Source organism: Falco cherrug, chromosome 2, assembly GCF_023634085.1.
Source record: "Falco cherrug isolate bFalChe1 chromosome 2, bFalChe1.pri, whole genome shotgun sequence".
Lineage (NCBI taxonomy): Eukaryota > Metazoa > Chordata > Aves > Falconiformes > Falconidae > Falco > Falco cherrug.
Window position 1 is genome coordinate 65887955 of NC_073698.1, and position 26816 is coordinate 65914770.

At 45.5% G+C, this 26816-nt stretch overlaps 2 protein-coding genes across 4 annotated transcripts in view; one reads left to right on the forward strand and one right to left on the reverse strand.

Annotated features, from left to right (window-relative positions):
* Positions 1-9885: 9885 nt before the first annotated feature.
* Positions 9886-23623, reverse strand: SOWAHC (sosondowah ankyrin repeat domain family member C). 2 transcript variants are annotated; one of them, XR_008730832.1, is made up of 2 exons: positions 21895-23623; positions 9886-10543 (listed from the first exon to the last, which is right to left on the reverse strand). XR_008730832.1 is itself a non-coding variant. In XM_027804904.2 (1 exon), exon 1 carries the CDS (start codon positions 23486-23488, stop codon positions 21971-21973), a length of 1518 nt encoding a protein of 505 aa, XP_027660705.2. In that variant the 5' UTR covers positions 23489-23623; the 3' UTR covers positions 18571-21970. The 2 variants fall into 2 exon arrangements, 1 of the variants encoding a protein (XP_027660705.2); XM_027804904.2 differs by lacking the exon at positions 9886-10543 and having other exon boundaries at positions 18571-23623.
* A 106-nt stretch (positions 23624-23729) lies between these two features.
* SEPTIN10 (septin 10) overlaps positions 23730-26816 on the forward strand; it is a 30395-nt gene continuing 27308 nt past the window's right edge. For both annotated transcript variants that reach the window (XM_055701689.1, XM_055701690.1), the window contains exon 1: positions 23730-23870. In XM_055701689.1, the coding sequence (XP_055557664.1) occupies positions 23841-23870 (30 nt within the window). In that variant the 5' untranslated portion in view covers positions 23730-23840. The remainder of the gene's footprint in view (positions 23871-26816) is intronic.

Sequence of the window (26816 nt, forward strand, 5' to 3'; positions counted from 1 at the left end):
ACTTTGAGGTTTTTGATTTAAAAAGTCCACCGCTTTCTGCTGTTTTCCCCATCTCACCCTGCCTGGATGTGTAATGGGCCAGACCCAGACCTAAGTTAAAAGTATCTGTGAACACGAAGCTCAGGTGGCAGGGCCCCTTGATGCAGTTCTTTTGACCAGATTTAATGCTTCTTCAGCTGTGGGGAGCTGTTTCAAGGGGTGATCCACCTTTCTTGCCATGTTTGCTGCATGAACATGCTTGTGCAAGATGTGTAGTAAAAACAATGCAGCCTTTTCTGTGGCTCTCCTGTGTTGACAGAAAGCTGGCAAAGCTGTCTGTAGCCCTTCCCAGGTGCCCTTCTTGTGATGATGCCAACATGTTTTGCCAACACTGAATTGGCCAAGATAGCTGCTTTCATGTGCACTTAAATTCTCCTGTATAAAATGCTAGGAGTGGATGAGTAAGTGAGTTGCAAGCAGACCTGTAGGAACTGGTATATGCCCATGCAGTGCTGTTCTCTGTGCAGCTCAGGATACAGCAAAGTTCTTGTGCAAATCCAGGGGTATTTAGCAGAAGTGATTGGTACCTACTGCCAGCTGTTACTCTTTCTTTTCGCTTCTCCTGCTTTGACAAAAAAAGAGATGGATTGGCCTAAAAGGCTGGTGTCGAGTTGTTGTGTAAAGCAAAAAAATATCACACTTTTATCTAATTTTGCAATCTCAGGATGGGGAGAAGCTAAAGATGAGACCAATACATGACAATAAAGCTTGCAAGCAGGACAAGAAAATATGGCAGAGGTTTCAAGCCTAACTGTAAGACTTAGGCCTTCAATAGTCAAATTGATTGGGCAGTGCTGTTGAGATCAATAAGCTTGTATTTGCTACCAGACATGCTAGTGCCAGTAACCGCATTCTCGGCATAGGACTTGTAGTGGGTTTGTGTGGCAAGGTTTTGGTAGCAGGGGGACTACAGGGGTAGTAAGAAGCTGCTGTGAGAAGCTGCCAGAAGCTTCCCCGGTGTCTGAGGGAGCCGATGCCAGCCGGCCCCAAGATGGACCTGACACCGGCCAAGGCCCAGCCCATCAGCAACGGTGGCAGCGCCTCTGGGATGACGTATTTAAGAAGGATGGGGGTGGTGGGGGGTGTGGAGGAATCTGCAGAACAATTGCAGAAGAGAGGGGCGAGGAGGTGTGAGCGCAGCACTCTGCAGCCCCCCCGGCCGGGCAGGAGGGGCAGGGGCGGCTCCAGGCGCCCAGCAGAGATGCCCCGGCAGCCCCTGGCGAAGCCCCCGCTGGGGCAGGCCGTGCCCCCGGCCCATGGCGGCGAACGGGGGAGCAGATCCCCCCCCGCAGCCCGCGGGGGACCCCAGGCCGGGGCAGGGGGTGCCCGAGGGAGGCTGCGACCCGCGGGCAGCCCGGCCGGAGCGGCTCCTGGCAGGGCCTGTGGCCCCGCGGGGGGCAGCCCGGGCCGGGGCGGGTTCGGGGCCTGTGACCCCGCGGGGGGCCCGGGCTGGAGCCGGCTGGGCCTGAAGGGCGGCACCGCGGGGGGGCCCGGCCGGGGCGGTGCGTGAAGAGCTGCAGCCCGGGGGAAGGGCTCCCGCGGGGGAAGGTCGCGGAGGAGCCGCTCCCGGGGGAGGGACCCCGGGCTGGAGCGGGGCAGAGTGTGGGGAGCCTCCCCCGAGGGGCAGGAGCGGCAGGGACCGCCTGAGGGACCCCCCAGCCCCAGCCGCGTCCGGCCCGCGGTGGAGGAGGGAGAGAAACCCGGAGTGAAGCTGATCCCGGGAAGAAGGGAGGTGTGGGGGAAGGCGGTTTTGTTACTTCTCATTACCCTACTCTGATACTCTGATTTGATTTGTAAAAAATTAAACTAATTTCTCCAAGTTGAGTCTGTTTTTCCTGTGACGGTAACTGCTGAGTCATCTCCCTGCCCTTACCCCAGCCCACGACCCTTTCGTTCTATTTTCTCTCCCCTGTCCAGTTGAGTAGGGCAGTGACAGAGCAGCTTTGGTGGCCACATAGCATTCAGCCAAGGTCAAACCACCACAGGACTTTAAGTGTCCCAGCCACTCTGCAACAAGACCCCTGAAGTAAAGGGGATCAAGCAATGAAGTCTGCCAGGTGGAGTGAACTGAACCCAAGCAAATGTGAATCTAAGTTCTCCTTCATTATGTTAATAGTAGACAGGGGACACTGTTTCTCGACTTTTGTCCTGATAATTAGGACTGCTCCACGCATTTCCTATCTTTTCAATCTATTTTTATCTGGAGAAATCTTCACAGAGTACGAGGCAATACTCAAGTAAATAGTGTGTGCCTTGTTCCAAGTAAGGAGCAGTTTTGATAAGCTTTCCTAGATCGCTTTTGACAGCTTCAAAAGCAATTTGCCAAGCTATGAGCCACCTTGTTACATGTCCTAGAAGAAGGTGTGTTAGAAAAGGTCTCTGGCCCATTGGCAGGAGGCTGTGCTGTAGCAGGTAGTTGTGTCCTGCACTGCCACATGTTTGGTGAACAGCTACCTTTTGAGACTCGTATCACAGTAAAAATGAAAAACTGTATGCATCATTGGGGTCTCAAAACTATCAGAAAGGTTTTTTGAGGTTGTCTAGAACAGTATATAGCTGACATGGGGAATGCAAGGTGTCTTTTCTTTGGGCTGGGGCTCCATCCCACCATCAACTGTAGATGGAAGGTGATTCAGGGAGTCCTGCAGCCTGTCTGTTTGCACGGGGTATGGCCTGCTTCAGCAGAGGTAATGCTGCACTGGTGCAGGCAACCTCTGAAATCAGCTCAAGGAGGAGTGCTTGCACAGACTGCTTTTGTCATTTCATGGCCACGGGGTACATTCACCCGGGACCTCAAAGTGAAGAGCACTGTCACACCTGTAACCAAAGAAGAAAACACCTGGGTCTCTCAAGGCACTTTTGCAGGAAAGACAGCAGGGATCTGCCAAAAGTTTGTAAAAATGGGAGCAAAACATTAACTAACCCTTGGAGGAAAGCCTGGGGAGACAGTTCCCCAACCGCAGTTTTGAGTGAAGGCCAGGCAGGAGGGCAGCTCCCCCACAGGCCAGCATCCTCGCAGGGGAGCAGGGGAAGGGGGACCCGCTTTCATTCGAAGCGAGCTCTGCAGGCTGGCAGGGGGTCAGCCTGTGGCACCCAGCCCTTGGCAGGGATGGTGTGTTGGTGAAGGAGCCCGTGGGCCCCATGGCCGGCTGGAACCTAGCCTGGCAGCTGAGGCCTGCAGGTCCAGTCCAGCCTGCATGGTGACCCTCGAACCTCGCTCATCCCCTCACCAGTACCAGACCCTGCATTCAGGCCAGGCTGAGGGTACTCCAAAGAGTGATAAAACTCTGTCAAAGCACCTCTGGAGAACTTGGCAGTGCCCTAAGGGCTTACTGTAGTTTTGAAGGGCAGAGTTGTGCTATTTTCCTTTTTGCCTGGATATCAAAGTGGCTGCCAGACTGTCCAGCTCATTTGCAGAAACCGAAGAGCCAGAAATAATCTGACAGAAATCTGTCTCCCAGCATGTGGCTGTCGATCTGCAGCCTGGGCTCTTGCGTCGCCATGGAAATTAAGAAATCTCTGATTAAGAAACCTCTGAGTTTAAATCTCATTGAGAAGGAAATGAAGTAGTGAAGTGTCACAACATGGCGGGACAAAATCTGTCCTCCTTGGATTTACAGTGAGATAGAATAGACATCTTGGGACCAGGATCAGACAGGATGATAGGGACTGTAATGGGCTCCTATCAGAGGGCCCCACTGGCAGAGAGAAGTAATGCCTTCAGTGGTTACAGTGTGTTGAAAATTTCTGTCCTGCCCTTTGGAAAAACATGCTAGTTAAACATTAACATGGTTCCTTTAGCAGTGGCCCAGGTCCCAGGCTGGGGACAAGCACAGACAAATGATCACAAACTTGTGTTTCTCTCACCTTTCATAGAGCCAGGGTTACATCCCAGCTTAAGGTTTCTTAGCCTATATTTACCTCACAGCACGAAACCCCCTGGTTTTCCTGACATGGTGATTTTAGGAAATAGGTGGAGCATGATGGAGCATGGTGAAAATGTGGTTAGACAGCACAGGCTAAATCTTTTGAGGAAGGTCCCACTGCTCCCTTCTTTCCCAGTTTCTCAAGTATTTGCTACTGCCGAGCTGTTTGGCTGGGCACTGATGCTTTTCTGACCCTACCTTGAGCCGAGTTACTTCATTAAGATAGCAGAAAACTAAGCCTACAAAGAAAAAATTTATCACTGCTGCAGCTGTAGCAAGGAACTGGGTCTGTTCACTAAATGGTCAGATAGCTGGCAAGTAAGGGATGGTATGGTGAGGAAAAGCAGTGATTGAGAAACCAAGGGGCAGGTCTCTCTCCTTTGGAAACAAGCTGTTGGAGCAGGTAGGCTGTCTTGTCCAACTGCACCCTTATTTCTCATGGCTTGTGTGCAGCTGCCAAACCCCGGCAGCGTGGCAGTCCTTGTCCCAGCTCTGTCCTTCAGTAAGGCAGGGCAGTTGAGCCAGGACAGGCTGTAGGAGCCACTGCAAGGTGTGTTTCACCGGGCCTCTGACTTGGGTGAAGTTATGTGGCAATCTAGGACAGCAAAGGTATGAAAATAAGGCCAAGGAGAGGGGAAATCGAGACTTTCCCCATCTCCAGTTATGGTACTCCCACATCCTGCTTTGGTTACTGCATACTCTCTCGTGCTGTTGGAATGAATCGTTTTGCTCCAAAACCTTCTAGGGAAGTGAAATGAAAAGCCAGAACAGCACATTTATGACAGAAAGGCACTCAGTCTTGAAGTATACACATGCAGCAGAAAGCGTGGTGCCGTAATCTGGTGTTAAATATGCCAGGCCAAAGATAATGTCGATCAGGGAATGGCATGCAGTCCCAGACCCACAGGGTCAGGAAGAGTGTGACACAGGATTTGTGCTGCCTCTAGGCTGGCTGTAGGAGGTGACAGGTGATCCAACATAAAGCTCAGGTGGCACAAACAGATGATGCCAGATTTCCCATTAAACCCCCTGCCCCGCCCTGCCAGTACAACAAATTAGCTGTGAAAAACTTGACTCTGCAGCAAAAGTTTAGCCTAAGTCAGCACTTTCCATTGTGTGGCTGCAGCATTTTTGACCTAGGAGCCCTAATGCTGGATTTACTGCACTGTGAAATCATGGGTACAGGAAGAGGGATGCAAACAACGAAATGAGGCCAAAGCACTCAGCACCTCAAGAACAGTGGCTGGTAGGACTAAACCTGCAGAAAACTGCAAGGACCGCTGGGTCTGGCAGTGTTTGAGCTCCCAGCTCTATTGTAAGCACCCATCAGAGCAGATTAACAGCTTGCCAAGTCCAGTATCTACATAAAAAGCTGGGAAGAGGGAATATGATAAATTATCTCTCCATATTCTGATTGCATCTAATTTGGTGACTGACCATCTGTCTCCTTTTTTTAGCTTCTTTTTAAGTCTGTGGCATATGTGCTGGCTTTCAAAATCACTTCCAGATGTAAAATTATGTCAGATAACAATCCCTTTTTGCTTCTTTCACATTAGATATTTAGGTGTAATGGGTATGGCAACACAATTATTTTACCATTGCCTTTCTCATAATTTTTTTTAAAGTGTGCTGTATTCCATTGTAAGAGTACTGTGCCTGTCCTCTCAAGTAAGGAGCCCCAGTGCCTACAGTATACACACTGACATCCAAAGTTTATGTTCCACATGCTTCTCTGCACAAAATAATGGCCTCTTAAAAAAGCAGAGAAAAAACCCAGCTCATTGGGTAGTGTGCTTAAGGTGGGGTCTATAAGGAGGAACTTTTTGAGAGAAGAGAACCGGGTGAGGAAGATACTGGTGTTGTCCCTGATTACCAGATTTTTTTAAAGTAGTTAGAGGGGTTTGCCCTGGAGTGTCAGACTTGCACAGTGACATGAACTGAGTTCATGGAAAAATTTAAATAAGCAAAACACTAAATCCACATGGAATGCCATAAGTGTGAATGTCTAAAATTTGTCTCCTGAGGATTTCTGGACAAGTTCTAAGTACTCTTTAACTAACAGTGAAAATGCTTTGAAGCTGGCTCTGAAATGAATGCATTTCTAAAGATGTCTCATCTTCTTTCATGTCCTTTTACTTTCTGGCTCAGCTTTAGATAACATGCTGGAACCATCATTTCTGCCGAACTTATCACAAACAGTATCTTCTGCCTGCTGGCATTCAGCTCATTACTGAGGTGAAGGTTCTCAAATATTTCCGTTTCTTTTATCAGAAAGTTAAGAATCTTTGCATAAAATTACCATAATGAAAAAATCTTCTCTGAAAGCAGGTCCTGGTTATTAAAGTTACCTGGAAGTAGTATAGTGAAGGTAATGGATACTTTACATCACAGATAGTTCAAAAAAAAGTATGAAAGGACAAAATAATTTTGAGATGTATTGAAGCAGAAGCTTTTCAGAAATGGCTGGTGAAATCAAATAGTTTGAGAAAAATTATTTCAGGATAAATTAAATATTTGGTTTACCCTAAAATGCATTATTCTTTCTGTTTTGAGCATTGTCATTCATATTTAACTTAGTAGAAAGTAAATTTCAAGGAAATACCAAAACAGAAAGCTGAAAATAAATGCATTTCATTTTGAAAAAAGCAGAAGTGAAACAAGTAATTTTCTTAATTTTTTTTTTTTCTGATTAGACAATTAAAACCCAGCATCAATTCACAAAATGTCACGGCTTTACTGAAACTTCTCTGAGAAATATTTCCCATATTTGTACATATAAGTTGTTTTCCAGGTGGGAAGAAGAGAGAGCAGGAGGGGGATGCAAACAGCCATAAGGAGACAGTAGTTGCAGGCCCTGCTGCCCATCTCCTCTAGCGAGGGTCCTGAGGGGCCCCAGTCCTGGTTTGCTGGCAGAACTCTCAGGGAAAATGAATTTGCCTGGGGCTCCCAGCCTGCACTGTGTGCAGATGGAGGCATCTTGAGCCAATGGAAGAAAATCAAAACCTCTTGTTCTGAAACACTTTAATCTAGTGGGGGAGAGACCTGTTAAAGTAAGCAGAAATTCTTACAGTGTAACCCATTATTTCCTCTATCTATGGATTTAAGGAATAGCTATTAGAACACTGATTTTTTGTGAACCCCTCCCTGTTTGTGAATGGCACCTGAGATACGGCCCTGATTCTGGGCAAGCTCCACTCCCTCTGGGTGAGACCTTGGAGCACCAGTCTCTCTCCACTAAAAGCAGAGGGACTGAGGGTCTTGAGTCCATGCTCTGAGTGGTTCTGCTGGAAGAACGTGACTACTGCCTTGGTACTGCAGCCCAGGTGCAGGTCTGTTGCTCACCCTTCAATTTTACCGCAAGTTTTCAGACCACTTTGATTTTCAATCCATGTTTCAGCTTGCTTCTCCTTCTCAATCTTCCTAAAAGTCATATTTGCTGTCTTTGCAAGATGATTATCAAACAGCTATTTGCTGCTGCTAACAAGGGGCGGGGCACGGACAGACACGACGACGATGGATGAACATTTCTGCCAAAAATATACAAGAGATTCCTACTCTTAAGCGCAGGATGTCTCAGCTCTAAAACTTTACCTGCACGTGGGCTGTGCTGCCTTGTAATGGGTTAACCATCCTAATGTGGAAATGTTTATTTCTGGAAAGAAGAATCCACCTGCAGAGGTACCTTTATACTAATATGATGGAAGGTGTGACCATAAAGTGCATGTGGTATAAACAAACCAGTAAGGATAAGGCCTTATCTTCATAAATAATTCAGTGGAAACTTTCAAATTGGAGTGCTTTGGCAGTATGTCATTATTAGAAAGTGCATATTACAGCAATGTAGTGTTTGCTTGCTTTCTGGATATGCTATGTACTCCATGGATTTTAGAAAAAAAAAAAAAAAAAGTATTTTGGCATAGAACAAAGAAAAGAAACAATAGCTTTAAAACACAGCACACAAATCCTTCTGGTGGCAATCACTCCATGCAGTAGGAGGCTTGTCTTCAGCTAAACTAGTCTTCAGGTACATCAGGTTCTGGCTAGTGAAGCTCCGTTGTCATTTACAAGCAAGCATATCTAAGTGGTTATGTTGTCTTCACTCCATTTTGTTCTGATTTGGCTTATCTACTTGTGCTTATTAGTCTCGGAGCACACAAAAGGGACCAGCGCATTAATTTACACAATCAATTACACAATAATTTGTTTCATCGGGTCACTCTTTTGTGAGTTGCTATTTGCCGAGTACTGCATTGGAAACATTTATTGGTTTTAGGAGAGGTGATGCTTCGCTTGGCTTGGGAAGCAGAAGACAGAAGTCCTCACAGGCAGGAAAATCTGGGCTAGATGGAAAATGCATAAGTAAGATACAAATTTAAGGCACAGAAATTGTACTTGCAAAATACATCTGTGTGAATTCTGCCATTAAGGGAACTCTGGAAACCACAAAGAAAATAACTGCCATTAGCCTGGGAATGACAGTAAAAAGGTTTAAACTAAACTGTATTACAAGTTGTTTGGGATGCACCAAGAGCATGTGTAAACATCGGGGTATACCTGCACAGTACATCTAAGGATTACTAGCAGTTTGCCACCACCAGAAGGGGCAGTCCAGCCATTCTCCATCCTAACCTAGTCCCTCCAGCCCTGCTTGCAGCCACATAGCTTTGTCCCTTCTCTTGGAGCATCCCTATCTCTCAGACTAGAATTGGTGAGCCAGTTCTCACTTGGCAGAAACTGCTCACATTTTTATTTTGGCAGGGTCATTTTTGGTCAGCGCAGCAATGCAATTGGCACTTCTGAGCACCAGAGCCAGTGCTCAGAAGAGGACAAGGGCTTTCACCTTGTGTGAGGGGGGCAGGCAGAGGGCTGGTGCCTTTTCGTTCAGCTGCAAGGAGCATGTAGGTTGCCAGAGCTCTGTCATATTGCAGCACCTGCAACCTAAGGTACATTAACTGTGCTGTACAGTTGTGTAACTCAAAGAAGTCTGTTCCCTGGCTATGAGTCCCTAATTTTTCTGCTGGATTCATAATGCTGCACCGTCTTTTTCTCCGTGCAGAGCTTCTGAGTATAGAGGGGAAAAGTTTGTTTGGGTGCACAGAGTATGTACCCTTACAGTAAGAAGGGTAGGCCTTGAGTTGTTGGCAGGGATACTCTAAACAGTGTTAGAGAAAGCTATGCCTTTGGATGGAGAATTACTCAAAGCTTGCATTTTTTCTCTCCTTCCAGTTCCTGTGAATTTACAGCATCAATATTTCTTACCACGCCAACAAACCAGCCTCAAATACCAAGAGTTTGTCCCTTCCATGAAAGCTCAAAAAGACAGAGAAATAATATGAAGACAGTTGAAAATCTCCTTCAGATGCAACCATGTCAGTATGGGTTACTGCAGACATAATGCATTTTTTTCTTTATATGTGTTGGTTTTTTTGAGTTGGTATTAGCACACAGCCTATTCCTTAAAACGCTACAACACCGCTACTGCCTCTTGTGCTGCACTCCCAATTTGACAGTCACTGCTGCTAAACTGCGGTATAACTGAAACACCGAGGTATTTGCATGGGAAGATACTCTCTGGAGTCTAAGAAAAGCTTGTAAAAAGAACAGCTTAAAACTGCAGATGTATATGTGAGGTCCAGATTCTGTAGAAAAGATTAATTTGGGACTTTTAGAACAGTAGAGGAGATATAGCCATGTATCTTCCATTAAATAGTATGAAGAAATCCCCATGTCCAGCTTGGAAAATTTGGAAAAAAAATATTTAGTTGCAGATGACAGAGTCTTCTTGAGCATACTAGCTCCAGCACTGACCCTTTCAAATACCAAATTCATTAGGAAAGAACAAAAGAAAACAAATATAGAAAAACTGTTACACATATAACTGTGCTGAAGAATGGAATTTAAAAAAAAAACACCACAAAAAATCAAGTTCTTAAATTCAAACCAGCATTTAGGGGCTACAACAACATAGAAACCTTGGCAGGATAGTGAGCTCTTACTGAAGGTTATTGTTGTTATTCATTTTCTGGTAAAGCAGGAGGCAGTTGTGCTAGAATTTATCAGGGTAATTTAGAAGGAAGCTTTTTAAATACCTTTACTTAGTTCTTTTATCATTCTCTTAAACTTTTGACTCCTTCTGGTTTCACTTTTTTTTTGGTCAAAACCACAAAAATTTGTTAAGGAAGACTTGGTTAGTTGAACTCAAATTTTCACTGCTTGCTTTCTGACCATTGTTTCTTTTAAATCTTGTACAAGCTGAGGTTAGCTCGATGGGTCCTGAGCTTCAGATCCCATTCTTTGACAATACACACTTGGGAGAACTGGAGCTCAATATAACACTCAGAGTAAAAACTAGGGAGGTGTTAGGTTTCTGCTTAGTCATCTCTTCTTTTTTTCAATTGTTGTTCCTTTTTCTTTTTTCTTTCCCATTAATGACTGCGGAATACTTTGCAAAGAATGCTGCAGATGACCAGTCTTCTGTGATGCAAAGTGTTATATTCCTCTGCCTCTGGAAGCTCCCCAGTGTGAACACCAATACCTATTTGTATAGAATGCCATGAGGAAACAAATCTGTAGAATTCCTAGGAGAAGAGGAAAACAGAATAGATTTAAAAAGACATCCAATGAGGATGATTGAAGACTTAGAAAATTACTTTAGTTTAGCTAGTTGTACAAGATCCATTGCCCTGTTACCCACCTGGCAAAGAATAGGCTCCAAATCTTCATGTGTGATCTACCCAGTAATCTTTTGAGAAAACAAGGAAGAACCAAGTCCCTTTGTGGCTTTTGGATTCTAAATATTTCCCACTGTCCAAGTCAAAATGTGCTTTCATAAATTTCCTGTTTAGCTGCTCTTGACCCTGAGGCAGAATTGAACTCCCCAAGCAGCAAAGTCCTCAGCCAGACTAGAATTCATTTCGAAGGCAGTGACAGCTTAGCTTTCCATTGGGTTAGCAGGGTCTCATCCTGCACAATTGGTTGGTCCTGTGCAAGGGGCTGTGTATGCATATATTTGGGAGTAGAATGGGGATGGAACAGAGGGAATCAATGTCTTTCCTGTGAAAGACCTTGTGGGCCTGCAAAGGTATAACATCAAACCACAGTATAGGGTCAAGAATTGTGCATAAAGCCACCTTTGGGTGCTGGTTTGCTACTTTAGAGCTTTGCTGATGGCCAGGATCCTAAATTATCAAACTTTCTTCTTGAGTATTTTAGCGTTTGCAAATCAAGGAAGGTACTTTTTTTCCTGGAGTAGCAGTTCTTAAGCTTTGAGTCATGAAGTATTCTGTGGCGGTCCACAGAAAGGCAGCTGGTTATTCACACAATGGTACAGGATTTGTATGTTAATATGGCTCTTTTGAAGTTACAGCTGGCTCAATTTGCAATTACCAGAACATAATGAAAGAAATAAGAGTTGGATGGAGTACTTTCTTGAAGTTATTCTGTAATCTGTGGACTAACAACTGGTCTGCAATGGCATAATTTACTGCAACGTGGTTTGTGGTGTGCAAATGATGGAGAACTCTGGTTCTCTGTTGAGTAATTACCATAAAAATTTATGTTGGCTTAAAAGTACTTATCCTCAGAAAGTCCTTGTTCCCTCCTTTGACTATAAAAAGATTAAAAAGAGTATCTGATATAGTCATTTAACTTCTTGATGACTGTATTTGTCTCCTGTTCAATCAAGATGCTAATATTGCTGCTGATAAAATACAAGTTTGCAGACACATGCTGGCGCCAAATTTATTGCTGCACTTGACATGAAGAAAGTGTGGCTAAGGTTAATCATAAGGAAGTTCTAGTTAATCATAGCTTTGGAGTGAAATAGAAGCAATGTACATGCATTAGTGTAATACAGAGCAATTTTCAGAAAAAAAACCCCAAACCCTAATATTTTATTATTATCTCCCTGTGAGACTGCAATTTGTAATTTGCACTGTAATTCCAACAGCTGTCTTTTCTGCCCCTCTGTACAATCAGAAATAGCATCACTGTGTCATTGAAGAAACAATTTTTCTAACAACAGAACTAATAAATGCCTTCTGTTAGATGCAGGATTTAGCCAGCAAACACAAATAGACCTTTTACATCAATACCAGCTAAGATTAACAGTGACATTTAATGTCACCCACTCATTCATGAATTGCCACATTGTCACTGTAAGCCACAGGATGGAGAAAAAAAAGGGGAGACAACTACCAATGAAAGTTATCATTCATGGGAGTGAAGAAACCGCAACTATTTAAAGGTGTTAGTCAAAAACTCTAAAATTAGCAAATATTTGAATCCCACATAAAATCCATATTTAAGATTGTAGGACTGAATATTTATTGAGAATTCTGTCCAGCAAATATTTTTTTTTCAGGTTCAGTACATTATATTTCCTACTTACTCACAGTATTCCTGTGTTAACCTGGACAACTCATGCAGCATTCGTGTGCCTCATTTCTTCAGGCTTATAATTTTGGGGGTACATTTTACAGCAGTATTTCCCATTCTTACATGCGGATTGAAAGCAATTTAGTAATGTCTGTAGAGAACCTAGAGATGCTTTGTATGAGTAGGGTAACAATGCTCTTTTGATGAAACATAGGAACCTGAAGATCCTATAACAACTGCCTTTTTTCTCTCATATTCCCAAAACAAAAAAGCAGATTATAGGGACCAGCAGGATTAGTGAGATTCTTAACTGATGTATGGTTAAAATTACACTGCAAAATTAGACTAAATTTGAAATATCATTTTTTTAACAGAGTTTTATTTTTTTCTGCAATAGTTTTGTAAACATTAGTATAGGAACACACTAAGTAGATTTTTGGTAGCACTCGTCATTACGGTAATTAGCTATCAAGATCTGGATGCGAGTTGTCAGCTAAAGCCTTGTAGCCAGTCTTGCAGTCACACACTGATTTTCACATATATTCATCAATTAGAAGGGGTTTAAGTCCCTCCCTAGGAATATTAAATCAGTCTAGCTTGAATTTGTGTTGTTTAGACTAGGTTTTAAGAATGTAGATTTGAAGATTTAGGCTAATGACAACCCTTTGATGCTATTTGAAATTTCATGAATGCCAAATGTTCTAAAAGATTTTTAAATGAGTTGACTGGCTCCCAGGAGAGTCATAGTGAGGCAAGAGGGTAAAGCAGGAAAACATCTAGCCAAAAGCCACATGCCTTTTCTTTTTTGTATGTGTATATATATATGATCTATTTTACATCAGTAATCCCTGCCTGGCTGCCACTGTTTGAGCAAGCTACAAAAATTCTAGGGAAGTGGATGAGGAGCTACATCATTTCTTGTATTTGGACACTTGATATTATGGGATACCAACTGTGATTTAGCAATATTAGCCTACAACCAGTAGCAGTAGCAATGTCATTGACAGAAGTTTTGACAGGCTCATACGTTTCCCCCACTCCCAATCCATCAATTTCGACTGCCTCAGTATCACTTCCCTGTTTCATTCAAGCGCAAGTCAGAAGAGCTGGTGAGACTATCATGAGGCCGTAAAGGACCACAAAAAGTCACGCTGGTGACAACAGCTCATAGCTTATGGTTACAAGCCCTTTCTAAAAAGACCACTGGGGAAAAAGCAATATTCTCAGAGTAGGTAATTCTTTATTATTGACCACTAAAGTAACAGGTCAGAGGGATTTAAACCAGGCACCAGAAGAGGACCCCTGAAGAGCACTAGTGTGGAATGGGGAACACTAAAATTGTTCCATGATGAAAAAAAGGAGCGGTTGCACTGTAGTGCTTAGTCACTGTGTGTAGTGACGTGTTTGAGATGGGTTATTTTTTTTTTCCCCTTCTCTTTACCTCAGACATTCAGTTTGAAGGGTGTGTAGGGAAGTGAACTTTCAAAATTATTAGTCATCTGTGAAGTTACAGTCTTCTACTTTCAACAGCACGTGAAGCAAAGTTTTCCAGAACATAGATTCATCTACATGGGGATCAAAAGGGACTCATCTGCAGAGGAGGATGAGGAGGGCATTCAGGTTAACCAGAACTCCCATTTTTGACATGGCTAATGGAATAATCAATGGAAATCCTGTGAACTATGCTTAGCGTTTCTTATACAGAGTGGTCCATTATTCACAGCGTTGCCTTTAAGGTACACAATACTGAAATAATTGAGGAGAAAGCGTTGCCTTTTTCTACATTTGCCCACCAAGTTTTCTTGTCTGTGTTATAATTAGGATGCTGTATGTGGAGACCTTTATCACCAACACAATATTTGTTCTTCTCACTCTTGAAGTTTAATGTAGAACACGAAAGCTTATGTTCAGTTTTTCCATTTAATTCTTAATAAAGAGATCTCATTATTTGAAGCATCCTCATTTTCTGTGCTTTATAGATCTACCGATCAATATTTGTGCAATTCAAGCTACTGAAAAATCGGGGAAAAAAGGGGTGTGTGTTGGTAGCTAGGAAAGATGTGGGTAGGTCCAGAAGGGATGAATGAAGATGCACAGCGTTGCACTCCTGAGAGCTCTGTACTTTGCCAAACACCATCAGCAAGACATTTTCATAACAGTTCTTTGTCTTTGCTACCTAGTGGAAAACTGATTGCTTTTTTTTTCAGCCAGGTATTTCAGTTTAGAAGGAATCTCATTTTAATTTAGAATTCTCTGAGTTTTAATCTGTTCTGAGAGGTTAAATCTTAAAATTTGCTAACAATGTAAAAAATAATGAATTTACACTGTACAACTGGTATATCAGAGAGGAAAAAAGCACAGTCCCTCAGTGCATGCAGTAGAAGCCTCTGTTTATTTGTACTTACTCATTTGCAAACATTACTTCAGATGAATTTACTCCAGATCAGGGAAAAGATTTGGGTTCTCATCTTGTTTAAGCCCCCATAGATGTGAATGCTGGAGAAAGGCTGCTTTCATATACAGGTTCAAGAACTGCCCAGCACTTCACAGATGTGGGCACTGAGGAGTGATGATGTTACTGAAGGTGCACATCTTCCAGTTCAAACACAAGGTGCCTGTTTTTTTGCTTGTTTGCATTTTTATGACGAACTTAAGGAACCGTTTTGTTTCAAAATGAAGATTCTGGACCTTTGTGGACAAGAACATCTGTGTTTTCAGCTGGACTCCTTCCCCCCCCCCCCCCCCCCCCTTCTAATAGTCTCTTCTGAGGATGGCTTTAGTTATCCCAGAAACAAAAAAATTTGCTAAAAGTTGATTACTGCAGGAGCTTGAGGCAAACTTTAAAAGGTGAGAAAAAAATCAGGTTGAAACTCAAAAGCCTAACACTTCCTATCACCCTGACAGCTATCAGCTGTAGAATATGTACCCACCATGCAGCCTGTAGAAGATGTACTACTTGGGATATATTACTGCAAGCTATTACCCACAATGCAATTAACTCACTTTGTAACTCCTATACAACAAAAAAAACATCCTTAAATGATATATTTTAAGAACAGATACGATAATTTTACAGCAACCCTCTGCAGTAGTTTCCTGTAGCAGTTGTTCAGTGTTTATCCAACTGATTTCTATCAGTAGCTAAAGAAGTAACACACTCCAATCAGCCATATCTGCTCTGCATTGTACTTGGCACCACTTAAATATAGGAGTCTCCTCAGCACCCCAGTTTCACCCATAGTTCAGTTCACACCATTTATTCACATATAGTGTAATACCCGTACAAACATCACAGGCAGGTGAAATGATGCAGCATCTCTGCTTCCATCCCCACCAAGGAAAGTACTAGCAGAAGCTTCAAAAGGCTTCAGATTTGCCAGTGCTACAGGGCACTGCGCAGCTGCAGGCTGCGTGAGGTGGCAGCTACAACACCTGCAGCCTACTCCACCCAGTCCATCTGCGACAGAAAGGGAAGTTTCAAAAGTCAGAAGGCAAGTGCAAGGTTGATGGCTAATCATCCTGCTCAGGAGGCAGTTGAATCAGTGGGACCTAGCTGCATTCCTTTAATTATACTCTCCCAAATTTTCACAGTTACCTCCATAAGACATACCTATAGTAATATACTATGGGATAGGTTACAAGGAAAAGAAATACCAAATATAAATGTCCTTATATATTCAGGTGTTACAAACATGTTTTCTGGTACTCGGAGGCTTCATGTCATGCACGTTTATGTTCAGAGAACAGAGGACATCTTTATAGCCTGCATAGTTAGTTTTGTCTTTCTGTATTTCAAGTAGTAACAAGGACAGCAGCTCTTTACTATGAACTGTGCCAAGGGATTTCTGTGCCCCAACAAATATTGTGGACATCAAAGAGGTTTCTGTTATTTATGCCCACTCTGCTACCAGTTTCTCAGGCACTCTAAGGAATTGCAAAGTGAAATAATTGGTAGAGGTCAACAGCCAGCTAGAAAAAGTGAAAAGCCTCTAGCTTCAGGGTAAAAACACTGAGGAAATGCCTGGTGTTTCAACTAAACTTAGGGCTAGGTCTAGATACAGCTCAAGCAACTGCATTATTCTGGTGGTCAGAAATATTTAAGATTAAGGTTCCAAAGCCTCTCTTCAGGGACAAGGATTATTGCAAGGACACATCCTATAGGCTGTCTGCTTTAGACCGACAGCAGTAAGCTTCAACAGTTTACCTCCAGGGATGCAGAGGCATGCACAGACACACACACACATCTGTTGACCTCCATTGTCACCCCAGTCCTACTACAGGTTTGCAAAATGCCTTTTAATGAAATATGGGCATATTAAAATAGAATATGACTTGCTAGCTTCTTCTCATGCTTCCCAGTAATCTAGGGGAGGAGACACTTTACAGCTGTCTATACAGAAGTGTAGATGGAGCTAAACTATAGTGGTTCATTCAGCATGGCTAATCCAGCTGAAAGAACACAGCTTTTGCACCTTGACCCAAGTATTACCTGCTTTTAAGGTAACTCTTCCACATGCCACTAGCAGCTTAACTCCTTGAAAAAAAAAATTCAGGATAGGGTTTCTTCAGGTTTTACCACAGAAGATTAAATACCTCACCTGTAACATGGTTTTATTAAAAGCAAACAAAACCTGGTAGCTTGGCTCAGTGTCTCCTGTAATGTGGGTGTATTAGGACACATCAGTACTAACTTTGGCTAAACTAAAAATGATACAAGATAAATTCTGGAACAGTTGCAAAATGATAAGACAAGGTGTTTTGTTATAACAAAATTGGGAATTCAAAACCGTATGTTCCATTTTTTCTGTCAAGCTGTTCACAATTTAACACAAACTAAAAAGCTAGTCCCTGTCCCAAACCCTAATATTAATCTCAGATTTCTTCATTCTCCCCATGCTCAGCTGAGGACATGAAAAAAAATGACAGTAAGTACCTTTTTCTTCAGCGTCTACAAGGAAACAAAATGCATGACTAAACTACTTTTTTCTGGATCAAGTCTCCAAAGTTTAATCTGTTGCCTTTAGGTTCATATGCATTCCATACAACTCAAGGCATATTAAGTCGGGACTGTAGTCCCCTTACCTCTCCTTTCTAGCCAATGGAAAAATAAGTTAGCAATGCAGTGCTGAAGGGCTTCTCCTCCAGTGAGAAGCCTGAATGGAGCCATTCTGATGGACCAGGACTCTCCTTCAACACCTGTAGCTAGCTACACTCAACACAAGAGTTGTTTGTGCTTTTGCAAGCAGTACTAGCTACACAAAGAATTGCTGGTGAGAGGACCAACTAACGTATCAAACATCAGACATTAATTTACATTAGAGCTCTCAGCAAGTCTTCTCCCTCAACTGTTGTTTTGAAGGAGAAGGGATGTATGTTTAGATACAATTTTCTAAACAATTTGTCAAGCCACTGCGTAATCAGCAAGGCTCATGTAGCCTCTCTCCTGCTGAGTCCTCCATCTCCCCTGTAACCTCAGCTGCTTCCTGCATGCCCCCACTCGGCCCGAAGCTTCCAGGAAGGCTTTCCCCTCGTTCCTTCTCTCACTCATGTTCCCAAACTACTGATTAGGGGTTGCTTGGTTTGGAGCTACATGCATCCTGATCCATCAGCATGGTAACAGCCAAGCCTTTTTCCAGTCTAAGCACAAATCTGATTTCTCTCTGAGGAGTTACTAGCAGCATGAGGTTTACTAGTTTTAACATATATTTTGGTAAGGCAACAGCTTCAAAAAAAATTTTAGATATACCAAAATCCCACAGTCCAACTTGGTAATGAAATGAAACCTCCCTTTAGAGAAGCTGCCAGCTATAGTTAAGACATTACAAAAAGCCTTAATCCCAAAACTTTTTTAATTAGGTATCGACCTTTACATAGTCGCCAAAACCGAGTCTTCCCAGAGTGAGAGATACTTAGCTGCACAGAAATAAAGTCAGGACGCTATTTTAAGTTAAGCAGTGACACTCTCCCAGGCCCTTATTTAGACATACTTCTCCACAAAAAAAATTGAGTCTTCAGTTACTTCAACATGAGCTATTAGAGAGTAACTGCCAACGAAAAAAGTTACTGTCTTGCAAAGGACTCAACTGAATTTTTTCCATGTCTTACTGTCTAACGCTTGGAAGAGTATCAGACATCTTTATGATACCCTCCCCAAACCAGCGCATAGGTGCTGCTTGCATATTGGCTGTTCAAACTGAGTATGTAGCATACAGAAGTCAATTCAAGCATAAGCAATTCATGGGCTCTTTTTATTTCAGTAAAACTAAAGCTTACAGATTCTTAACTCATAACCATTCAGAAAGACACCCATAAAAAGTTGTAATAATAGAAACTGACAGGGTTCCAGGCCTCTAAAATATTTCAAACATAAGATACAATAAAAGGTATCAAATGTTTACACATTACAGTCTTGCTGCCTTACACACCATCATAAAGAGTGAACAAACACATTCAGTAACTTCAAGCGTACCATTATAAAAACACCAGTAAGTGCTCCACTTTTCTGTACCGTAAAACTCTTATTCCAAATTCACATCCTTCTAGGCAATGTATCCAAAATATTTGACTTAAGAGTACCTTTAGACTGTAAATATTCTGAAACAGGGCATCAAGCCTTTCCTATCTCCAAAAAAACCTGAAGTTTTAGCTCATGTTATAAAAAGTAACCATGTGGAATGTGACAAGTCATAATGTGAAATCAAAGTGCTTTAGTTCCATAGCGCAGACAGACACTAGTGGTTATCTAGCCATTTGTCAATATATCTCCAACACCAAAAGATACGTTTGCTGTGTTGCACCCCACTTTGCAAAGACCTTTGGACCATTATGGTGAAATTTCATTAACTGGCAGCTAAACAGTATCAGTGGATCAACAGTTTCATTTTGATACCTCAAATAATGAGTTATAAACGAGGCATCTTTTTACCATTTTTCAAGTTCCCTTAGTAATTACCAAAGTTCTACTGTATTATGCAAGACAAAACTACGTTCCAGTTAGTCTTTTAAAATCAAAAGTGTGCTACTTTCCAAATCCCAAAGCACTGAAACCCTCAAATTATTTCCCCAGACCCCAACAGCTATCTAAGACTCAGTATTTTTGTGCAATTCTTTGCTATTTGAACGTGAAGAGATAAACACTTCACCCAATAACTCATACGAAAGAACTATAAACTCTCAAAGCACAAAGTTACTTTAGTAAGGTTTGGACATCAGTAGTTGCATGGAAGAATAGGTGCTCAATTCAGAACTGGCCATGCTGAAGAGGGCTCATCTTGCCAGTGTTCCGTCAGAAAACTTCCTTTCTACAGAAGTCTAAAAAGCTATTTATCTTCCAGAGTGAAGGAAATTTAAGACTTAGGCATTTAATTACCTTCTCCGTTACCTTCTCCGTTACAAAAGAATTAACTGTGAAGTATATGAATATTCCCCCCCCCCCCCCCCCCCCCTTTTCATTGTACAAGTTTACAGCTTAAATGGGAGGGGCTGAGGGAAAACTTCTGGTCCTGTCCTACAGATGTAAAGACAAAGTGCTTTGCAAGACTGATTTTATCCATCACATTTGTGGCAACCAACCCAAAATGAAGGCACATGAAATCTATAATAACATAGCTTATAAATTGTAAACTAAATCTGAACCTCTGTATAAATTCTAGGCTTTTTGCACAAAAGTACTGACCAGCACCTATGCAGAGATTCAATTTTTTTCACGTAACTTTTCCCAGAAGTAACTGTCACTCGCATGCCTATGCAAATACTGTCATTTATTAGGTTTTGACACAAAGTGCAGAAATTGGTAATTTATCTGCATGGGAAGTCTGAAACAAATGAATTGCTAGCACTCCCTTCCCTTGTCACTACAAGAAACGTACACCTACAGGCAGCTGTTACCTTGAAAGTGCACATCTCCCAGCAGCAGTTTCCCTGCAAGGTGTTCTAGAGCTTGTGGCATGCATTTAATCAGTTTCTCAGATTTGGATTTTAACATGTTGAAGCCTACCTACTTTTGGTTAATGACAGGCCAGACATGCACATACATTCTGAGGAAGCCAACTCGAAACACGCTTTACCTTAACATCTAAGCACAGATGAGCTGCTACCTTGAACCTCACTCAGGATCCTGGGTCAGCTCAGTACCTCATTCTTAAGGAAAGCCAAATCTAGATACAAATCTGCCTCCTAGATTTTACTGGAATTGCTACCTTTAAAGCAGAGAAACAGGATTCAAGGTTTGTGAAAGGTTTAGCAGACGGATAGGCTCAATCAGATTAAGACTTACTAGGCTGTTAAACAACAGTTCAAAGCCTTGGTTATCACTCCTCTAGAAATACAGGTTTAAAAGAACTCAAACACCATTGGCATCACTTAACTAGAACATGTCATTATACTGCTTTCACTCAGGATGATAAACAGTGATAGTTTCAGAGTTCTAGTTTGTAGTTATTCACCTTGTGTATGAATTCACACACCTTCCTTTTTTATTTTTTCTTTCTCTCTCTTCGCCTCCCCCCTCCGCCCCCCAATTTCTGCACAGTCAGTTGAAGGGATTGGCACACAAGTTACTACCAAACACAGACCTGTAGCTATTACATTACAGGACCATACTAGAGTTTCATCAAGGTTTCATGCAATGGTGTCTGTGCTCTTTTCTAAAAGAGAACAACTTTCACAGGTAGTACATACAACACAATTTTCTGTTTTTAAATGCAGTGAGTTACACAAACAACATTAAGAAGAACTGACCAGACTTAATAACTGGAACTGCGCTAGGTCTGGCACTTGAGAATTCACAGTGATTAAAATAAAATTGCTTTGCCTAAGACAAAACATAAGATACCAAATATATAAACTCTTTGCTTCCATTATCTTGTATTAGTATTCCAACAGCGATAAGCAAGCTCAGTAGTATCTCAGACAGCAGAGACTTCTGCATGTGGTTAACTTTATTCATTGTTTGCAGTGCAATGGATTTTTTGTTGTTGAAAATATTCACAATGTCAAATCAGGCAATTTTCAATGCATAAAGTCAACACAGGCTCAAGTCTTTGACGGATTTAAGCTTGGATTCTGACAGGAAACCGTTATCCAGCCTCTCATTTTGGGTACCCAACTCCACACTGTGCCAAGTGGTATTGCTGTTAAAGAGAAACTTGAAAGTACACTTGCATATTACTTAGGTGTTCTTCTGACATAGCAAGTTGTTTGTAAGTAGTTTATAGTACTAGCTGATAATAGAAAGCATAGAGCATTTGCGTTTTTCTTTCCCTCACTCAATTTGCTAATCCTAATGTTCACTAACACAGGTTTCCAATCCTGACGCCTGCTCTTAGAGTGAAAGGACCACAGCTTTCAAACACCCCAGCATTTCTCAACGCACCTGCTGCTTCCCATTCCAGCAGCGAGGGCCCAGATGAAGCAGCTGCCCTCAGGAGTTATAAGCCACCAGAGCCCTATTGACCCACTGGGCTCACCTACCCCACTGAACCGAGAGTCAAAGCAAGATATTGAGGACCCATCTGCCCAGAACCCACGAGTGCAGATGAGCACCCACTCGTACCTGCCTCACCCTCCGTGCCATGCCCTAGGGCACACTGGTCCATGCGCCCACCTCCCAGACCTCCTGCTCCCTGGCCTTATCCAAAGACATTGGATTTTGGCCTAAGCTTGAACGACGCTTTCAGGGATTTCTCCTCGTGCTCTTCCTCCTCAGTGTCACCGCGAAAGGAGGGCGTGTTGTGGATGATCTGAGTCCTGAAGCGGATCTTATTAAGCCGAGGCTTCATCCGCCCACTGCTGGAGGCTTTCCTGGTCATCTCCTTGCCCTTGCCTGGCACCGCTGCCCCTTCAGTGCCCTCAGCTTCCTCCCCAGTGCTGTGATGGTGGTGGTGGTGGTGGGAGAGCCGGTAGCTCATGAGGTTGGAGGGCAACACCTTGGAGAGCCTCCAGCGCCCGCTCCCATTGGCAGCGGCCCCTTCCTCCTCCTCCTCCTCCTCCAGGGCCCCCACGAGGCTCCGCATATCCCCCGAGGTGCCCTGGTGCAGGTACTGCGCAGCCTTGCGCCCGCTGTAGTCGCGGATGTCCACATCGGCGTCGTAGGCTCCTACCAGCAGCTTCACCACCTCGGCGTGGCCGTGCATGGCGGCTATGTGCAGCGCCGTGTGCCCGCCGCTGGTGCGGGCGTTGATGTCCACGGGCAGCTGGTGCCGCTGGGCGAAGTTGACCAGCGTGGCCAGCAGCTCCTGCCGCCCGTGCTTGGCGGCCCAGTGCAGCACCGTGAAGCCGGTGATGAAGTCCCGCTTGCAAAGCAGCGCCGGCTCGCAGCTCAGCAGCCCCTCCAGGCTCTCCCACCGCCCGTCCGAGGCCGACAGCATCCAGGCGTGCTCCAGGGGGTCCAGGGCTACGGCGCCGGTAGTGCTCCCCTCCTCCTCGGCGGAGGACGAGGCCACCGAGGCGCTGTCTGAGTCGCGGCCGCGGCCTCCCCCGGGCAGGGCGCCGCGCTTCAGCTGGGGCGAGCCGCCCCGCGCCGCTTCCCGCAGGCTCCTGCGGCCGCCTCCCTGCGCCGCCGCCCCGGGGGCGCCCTCCGCCACCGCCCCCTCTTCTGCCGGCGGGGGCCGCCCCGGGCCCGCGGCTACCGCAGTCTCCTCGCCGCCTCCGCCGCGCCCGGGCGGCGGTCCCCGCCGGGAGCCCTTCCGCTGGCCTCCGCCCGCCGCCGCGCTCGGCCGGGGCGGCTCGCCCCGCCGCCCCGAGGGCTGAGGGCGGCTGCCGGCATCCTCGCCCGCCGCCGACGGCGCCCCCGCCTCCTCAGCGCCCGCCCGCGGGCAGGGCGGCGGGCTCGGTCGCTCTGCGCTGTCCCCCGCCGCCGCCGCCGCCCCCTCCTCCCCGGGGGTCAGGGCGGCGGCGGGGGGCTCCGGGGCGCAGTACCGACGGCGGAGGTGCACGTACTTGACGCCGGTGCCGGGCTCCTGGCGCACGGTGGCCACGGCGTTGACCAGCTCCTTGAAGCGGTGGCGGGCGGCGGCGCGGCGGCCGGGCTCCGGGGGGCTGAGCCAGTCCCGGAAATGCTCCAGCAGCTCCGCGTTGCGCGCCCGCCCGCCCCGCGCCGCCAGAAACCGCACCACCGACTCCTGCCGCAGCTCCGCCGGCTCCGCCATCACCGCCCCTGCCCCATCGCGTCGCGCCGCCGCTCCTCCTGCTGCTGCTGATGCCGCCGCCGCGGGCGCGGCGGAGCCGCGGCTGCCCGAGCCCCTCCTCCCGGCGCCGGCATGCCCCGGCAATCACTGCCGCGCCGCGCCACCCTCCGGCCGGGAGGGGCCCGCGCGGCCGCCCCGCGCCACGAGCGCCCGCCTCAGCAGCGGGGCGGCTACTGCGCGCCCCCCGCTCCGCCCCCCCGCGCGTGGGGCTGCGCGGCCCCGCCCCTGCCCGGCGGCCGGGAGCGCGCCCTCTCCCCTCGGCGGCGGCGCCGCCCGCGCGTTTCCTTCCCTCGCTGCCTGGCCCGGCGGGGCTATGGCCGCTCCCCGCGCCGGTCGGCAGCCGGTAAGTCCCCTCCGCCGTGCGGGAGCCGTGCGGGACGGGCGGGGAGCTCCGTCGGTCGTTACCCGCCGCGGCGCTGGGGGCCCCTAGCGGTAGGTGCCACCCCGGCGCGGCTCGGGGGACCGGTGCCCGAAGGGGAAGGAGGGCGGCGGTTACCGGTTACCCCGTGTGGGGAGGGAAGCGCCGCCGGTACCGAGCTGCCCTCGCTGAGGGAGCGGGGCCGGCGGGTGCCGCTGGGGAAGCCGCTTCAGGGCGGGGGTCGGCGGGGGCTGCGGGGCGAAATAGAGCCTCCGCATGCCGCTGAGGACCCGGAGCTGCCAGGCTTTAAAAGAAATTGCTGTTAAAGGCCCTTGTTTTCAGTTGTCGCCCGTCTTAGGGCTCCCGTAACGTACCGCATCGCGTTTTTCAGGTAGTAAGTGGAATCTTAGCTACCGAAGCTATTGAAGAAGTACTTAACGCGTGGTGGCAAAGCTGTCAGCTTCGCGCTTTGAAGACGCTGAACGCATCCACGCGTTAGCGCTGGAGCGTTAGTTCCCTTTTGAACGTGAAATAAATCGATTCTTTTATGACTTGAGTTTTCTGCTGTGTTTTACATCTCAGCAATGCAAAGCGCGGAAGGGTTCTGGAAGCAACAGGGAGCGGGAAGGATTTGGGGAGAAGTCCTCCACCCTGCCCATGTGTTTAGCTGCATTTGCATTTTCTGGTAGCGGGAAGGTAAATAAAGTACCGGTCTCGGGTGCTCCTTGGCTATTCCCGCCGCCGCGCTGTTACACCCCCGTTCCGCTGGCAGAGCCGTGTGTGAAGCTGCCCCGTGAACTGAAAAAAAAAACCGGAAAGCGGCTGTTGCTTTTCTGAAGTTCTCTTTCCTCGCAGTGGTTTTAATCCAGGGCAAGTGCCTTGCTCTGATTCTCGATGGACACCTGGGGGAGCAGTAGAAGGAAGAGGGGCTGCTTTGAGTTCGGGTGCTGAAAGAGTTACTTGGACCATTGTTAGAGCCCCCATAGGGCCGACCGCGTCCTGGAGTGAAAGGGCTTCATTCATGGTCCCCTGCTTGCTCACAGCGCTGTTGACCACAGCTTGCCTTCTGTCGAGGCTCCCACCCAGAGATCTCCATTTCGCACGTACTGTCTTTAAGGCCTGTATGAATCCTTTCCAGCTGCAGTATAATGCAGTGCAACACATTAATTTTATATAAGTTTTCTCTCTTTGTACATGTTATGTATATGTAGTGAGGTGGAGAGTAAGTATTTCGCAGGCTGAGTCTCATGGGAAGCTGCAAAAATGTCGGGAGAAAAAACCTAAGAGCCAAAATATGAGAACCAATACAAAATTGTTTTGCTGGTTAAAGCATGAAGACTGTGGAGAGATGCAGTAAATCAGCCAAAGTGAGTGAGAGCAGGACTGAGGGTCCACTAAGTGGATAGATTTGGTAAGGGAAGAGAGGAAGGCATGTACGTGAAAAACGTTAAGAGAATGCTATAAAACCAGATGTATAGCATAGCTTTGTAATGGAGGGGGATGATTTTGTATTAGGTTTATAAATGTAAATGATATAAATATAATGATGTAAAATGTATTTATATTGACATCAAATAATATTTCCTAGTTTAACTAACACATGCTGTATAATGTTAAAGAGTTTCCTGTTACTTTCTGGGAGATACTCTGTTTTCAGTTGTGCAAAAGAAATGTAAAATCACTCTTAGAATGCGGTCTGGCCTTTTATAAATCTGTTTACAGTCAGACTGCACAAAGTCTGAGGTACAAGTATTTAGTATTTCTTATTTTTGAAAGTTTGACTTCTGGGAGAGTTTTGGCAGCCATGGTCTGTACAATAGCATACAGTGCTCATCGTTGATTAATTAAAAAGGAGGAAAAAAAATAAAACCTTGTTGCAGTCTGAGAGCCTTCTAGTAGCAACTGCCATTGTCGCATCCAAGAGCAGTATTGCTTTCTCATTTGGACAAGCAGCATCAACAAAAAGGGCCTGATGTGGTCACTGGTGAAGAAAACTGACTTGCTGCTCTTCAGGAAACACAGTGCTAAAGCTGAAACAGGCACAGCTGAGCCAGCACAGCCAAAGAGGTACAGATCTTCTGGAAGTGAGTGCAGTTGTGATACCAGTACTGATACTGGCGCGAGTGTTTTTCTGTGTTGAACTCATCCGAGAGGGCTGCACTAGATTTCCGTTTCCTTGTTTCCTTCCTTGAAAACACACAGGTCAAGAGAGGCCTTTCTGCTTGACCACAAAATGGAATGCTTCCTCCTCCTGCGTAGCAGTAGCTGAACAGTCCCATATGGACCAGTACCGCTGTCATCATCCTTTGCCTGGCACATGGAGTGCCAGCTGTGAGGAACTGGTTTCTTTTTTATCCTCAAGCCTTGATTCCCCACCTGCTGCCTTTTACCACATTGATCCGTAGGCAGCAATGGAGGAACAGATACTACACGTGCTAGATTTTCAAGTTACTTGGATGCCCATTGGTGAAGAGGCCTTAGTGGCATTTACAAATGAATACGCTACTGTCTGTGAAATCACCTCATCACAACTGGGAGACTAGTAAAGTGTCTGCTTGTTTGTTCCTGAATACCTCAAAATACAGTCCAGAAGGACATTCACTAGCAACCTGCACATTGTGCCCCTGTTCTCTACTTACAAGGCTGCCGCTTTTTCCTCTGCCCATCCTGGGTGAGCTCAGGGCATTCAGGAAGATTCTGTCCTGCCTCAGATTTGTTCAGATGGAAACATAGGCCAAAAATGTCACTTTGGTTTTTTTTTTTTTTTTAAGGTTATTTCTAAGGGCTCTCTACATACACACGTATGAAGGAAATCTTGTGATGACTTATGGTTTAAGGCAACCTCAGCTGTATTGTGTGTTGAAATGGGATAGAAAAGGAAAATAGTTGGTGCACCAGAATGCCATGTAAGAAGTCATTTGACAGAGATGA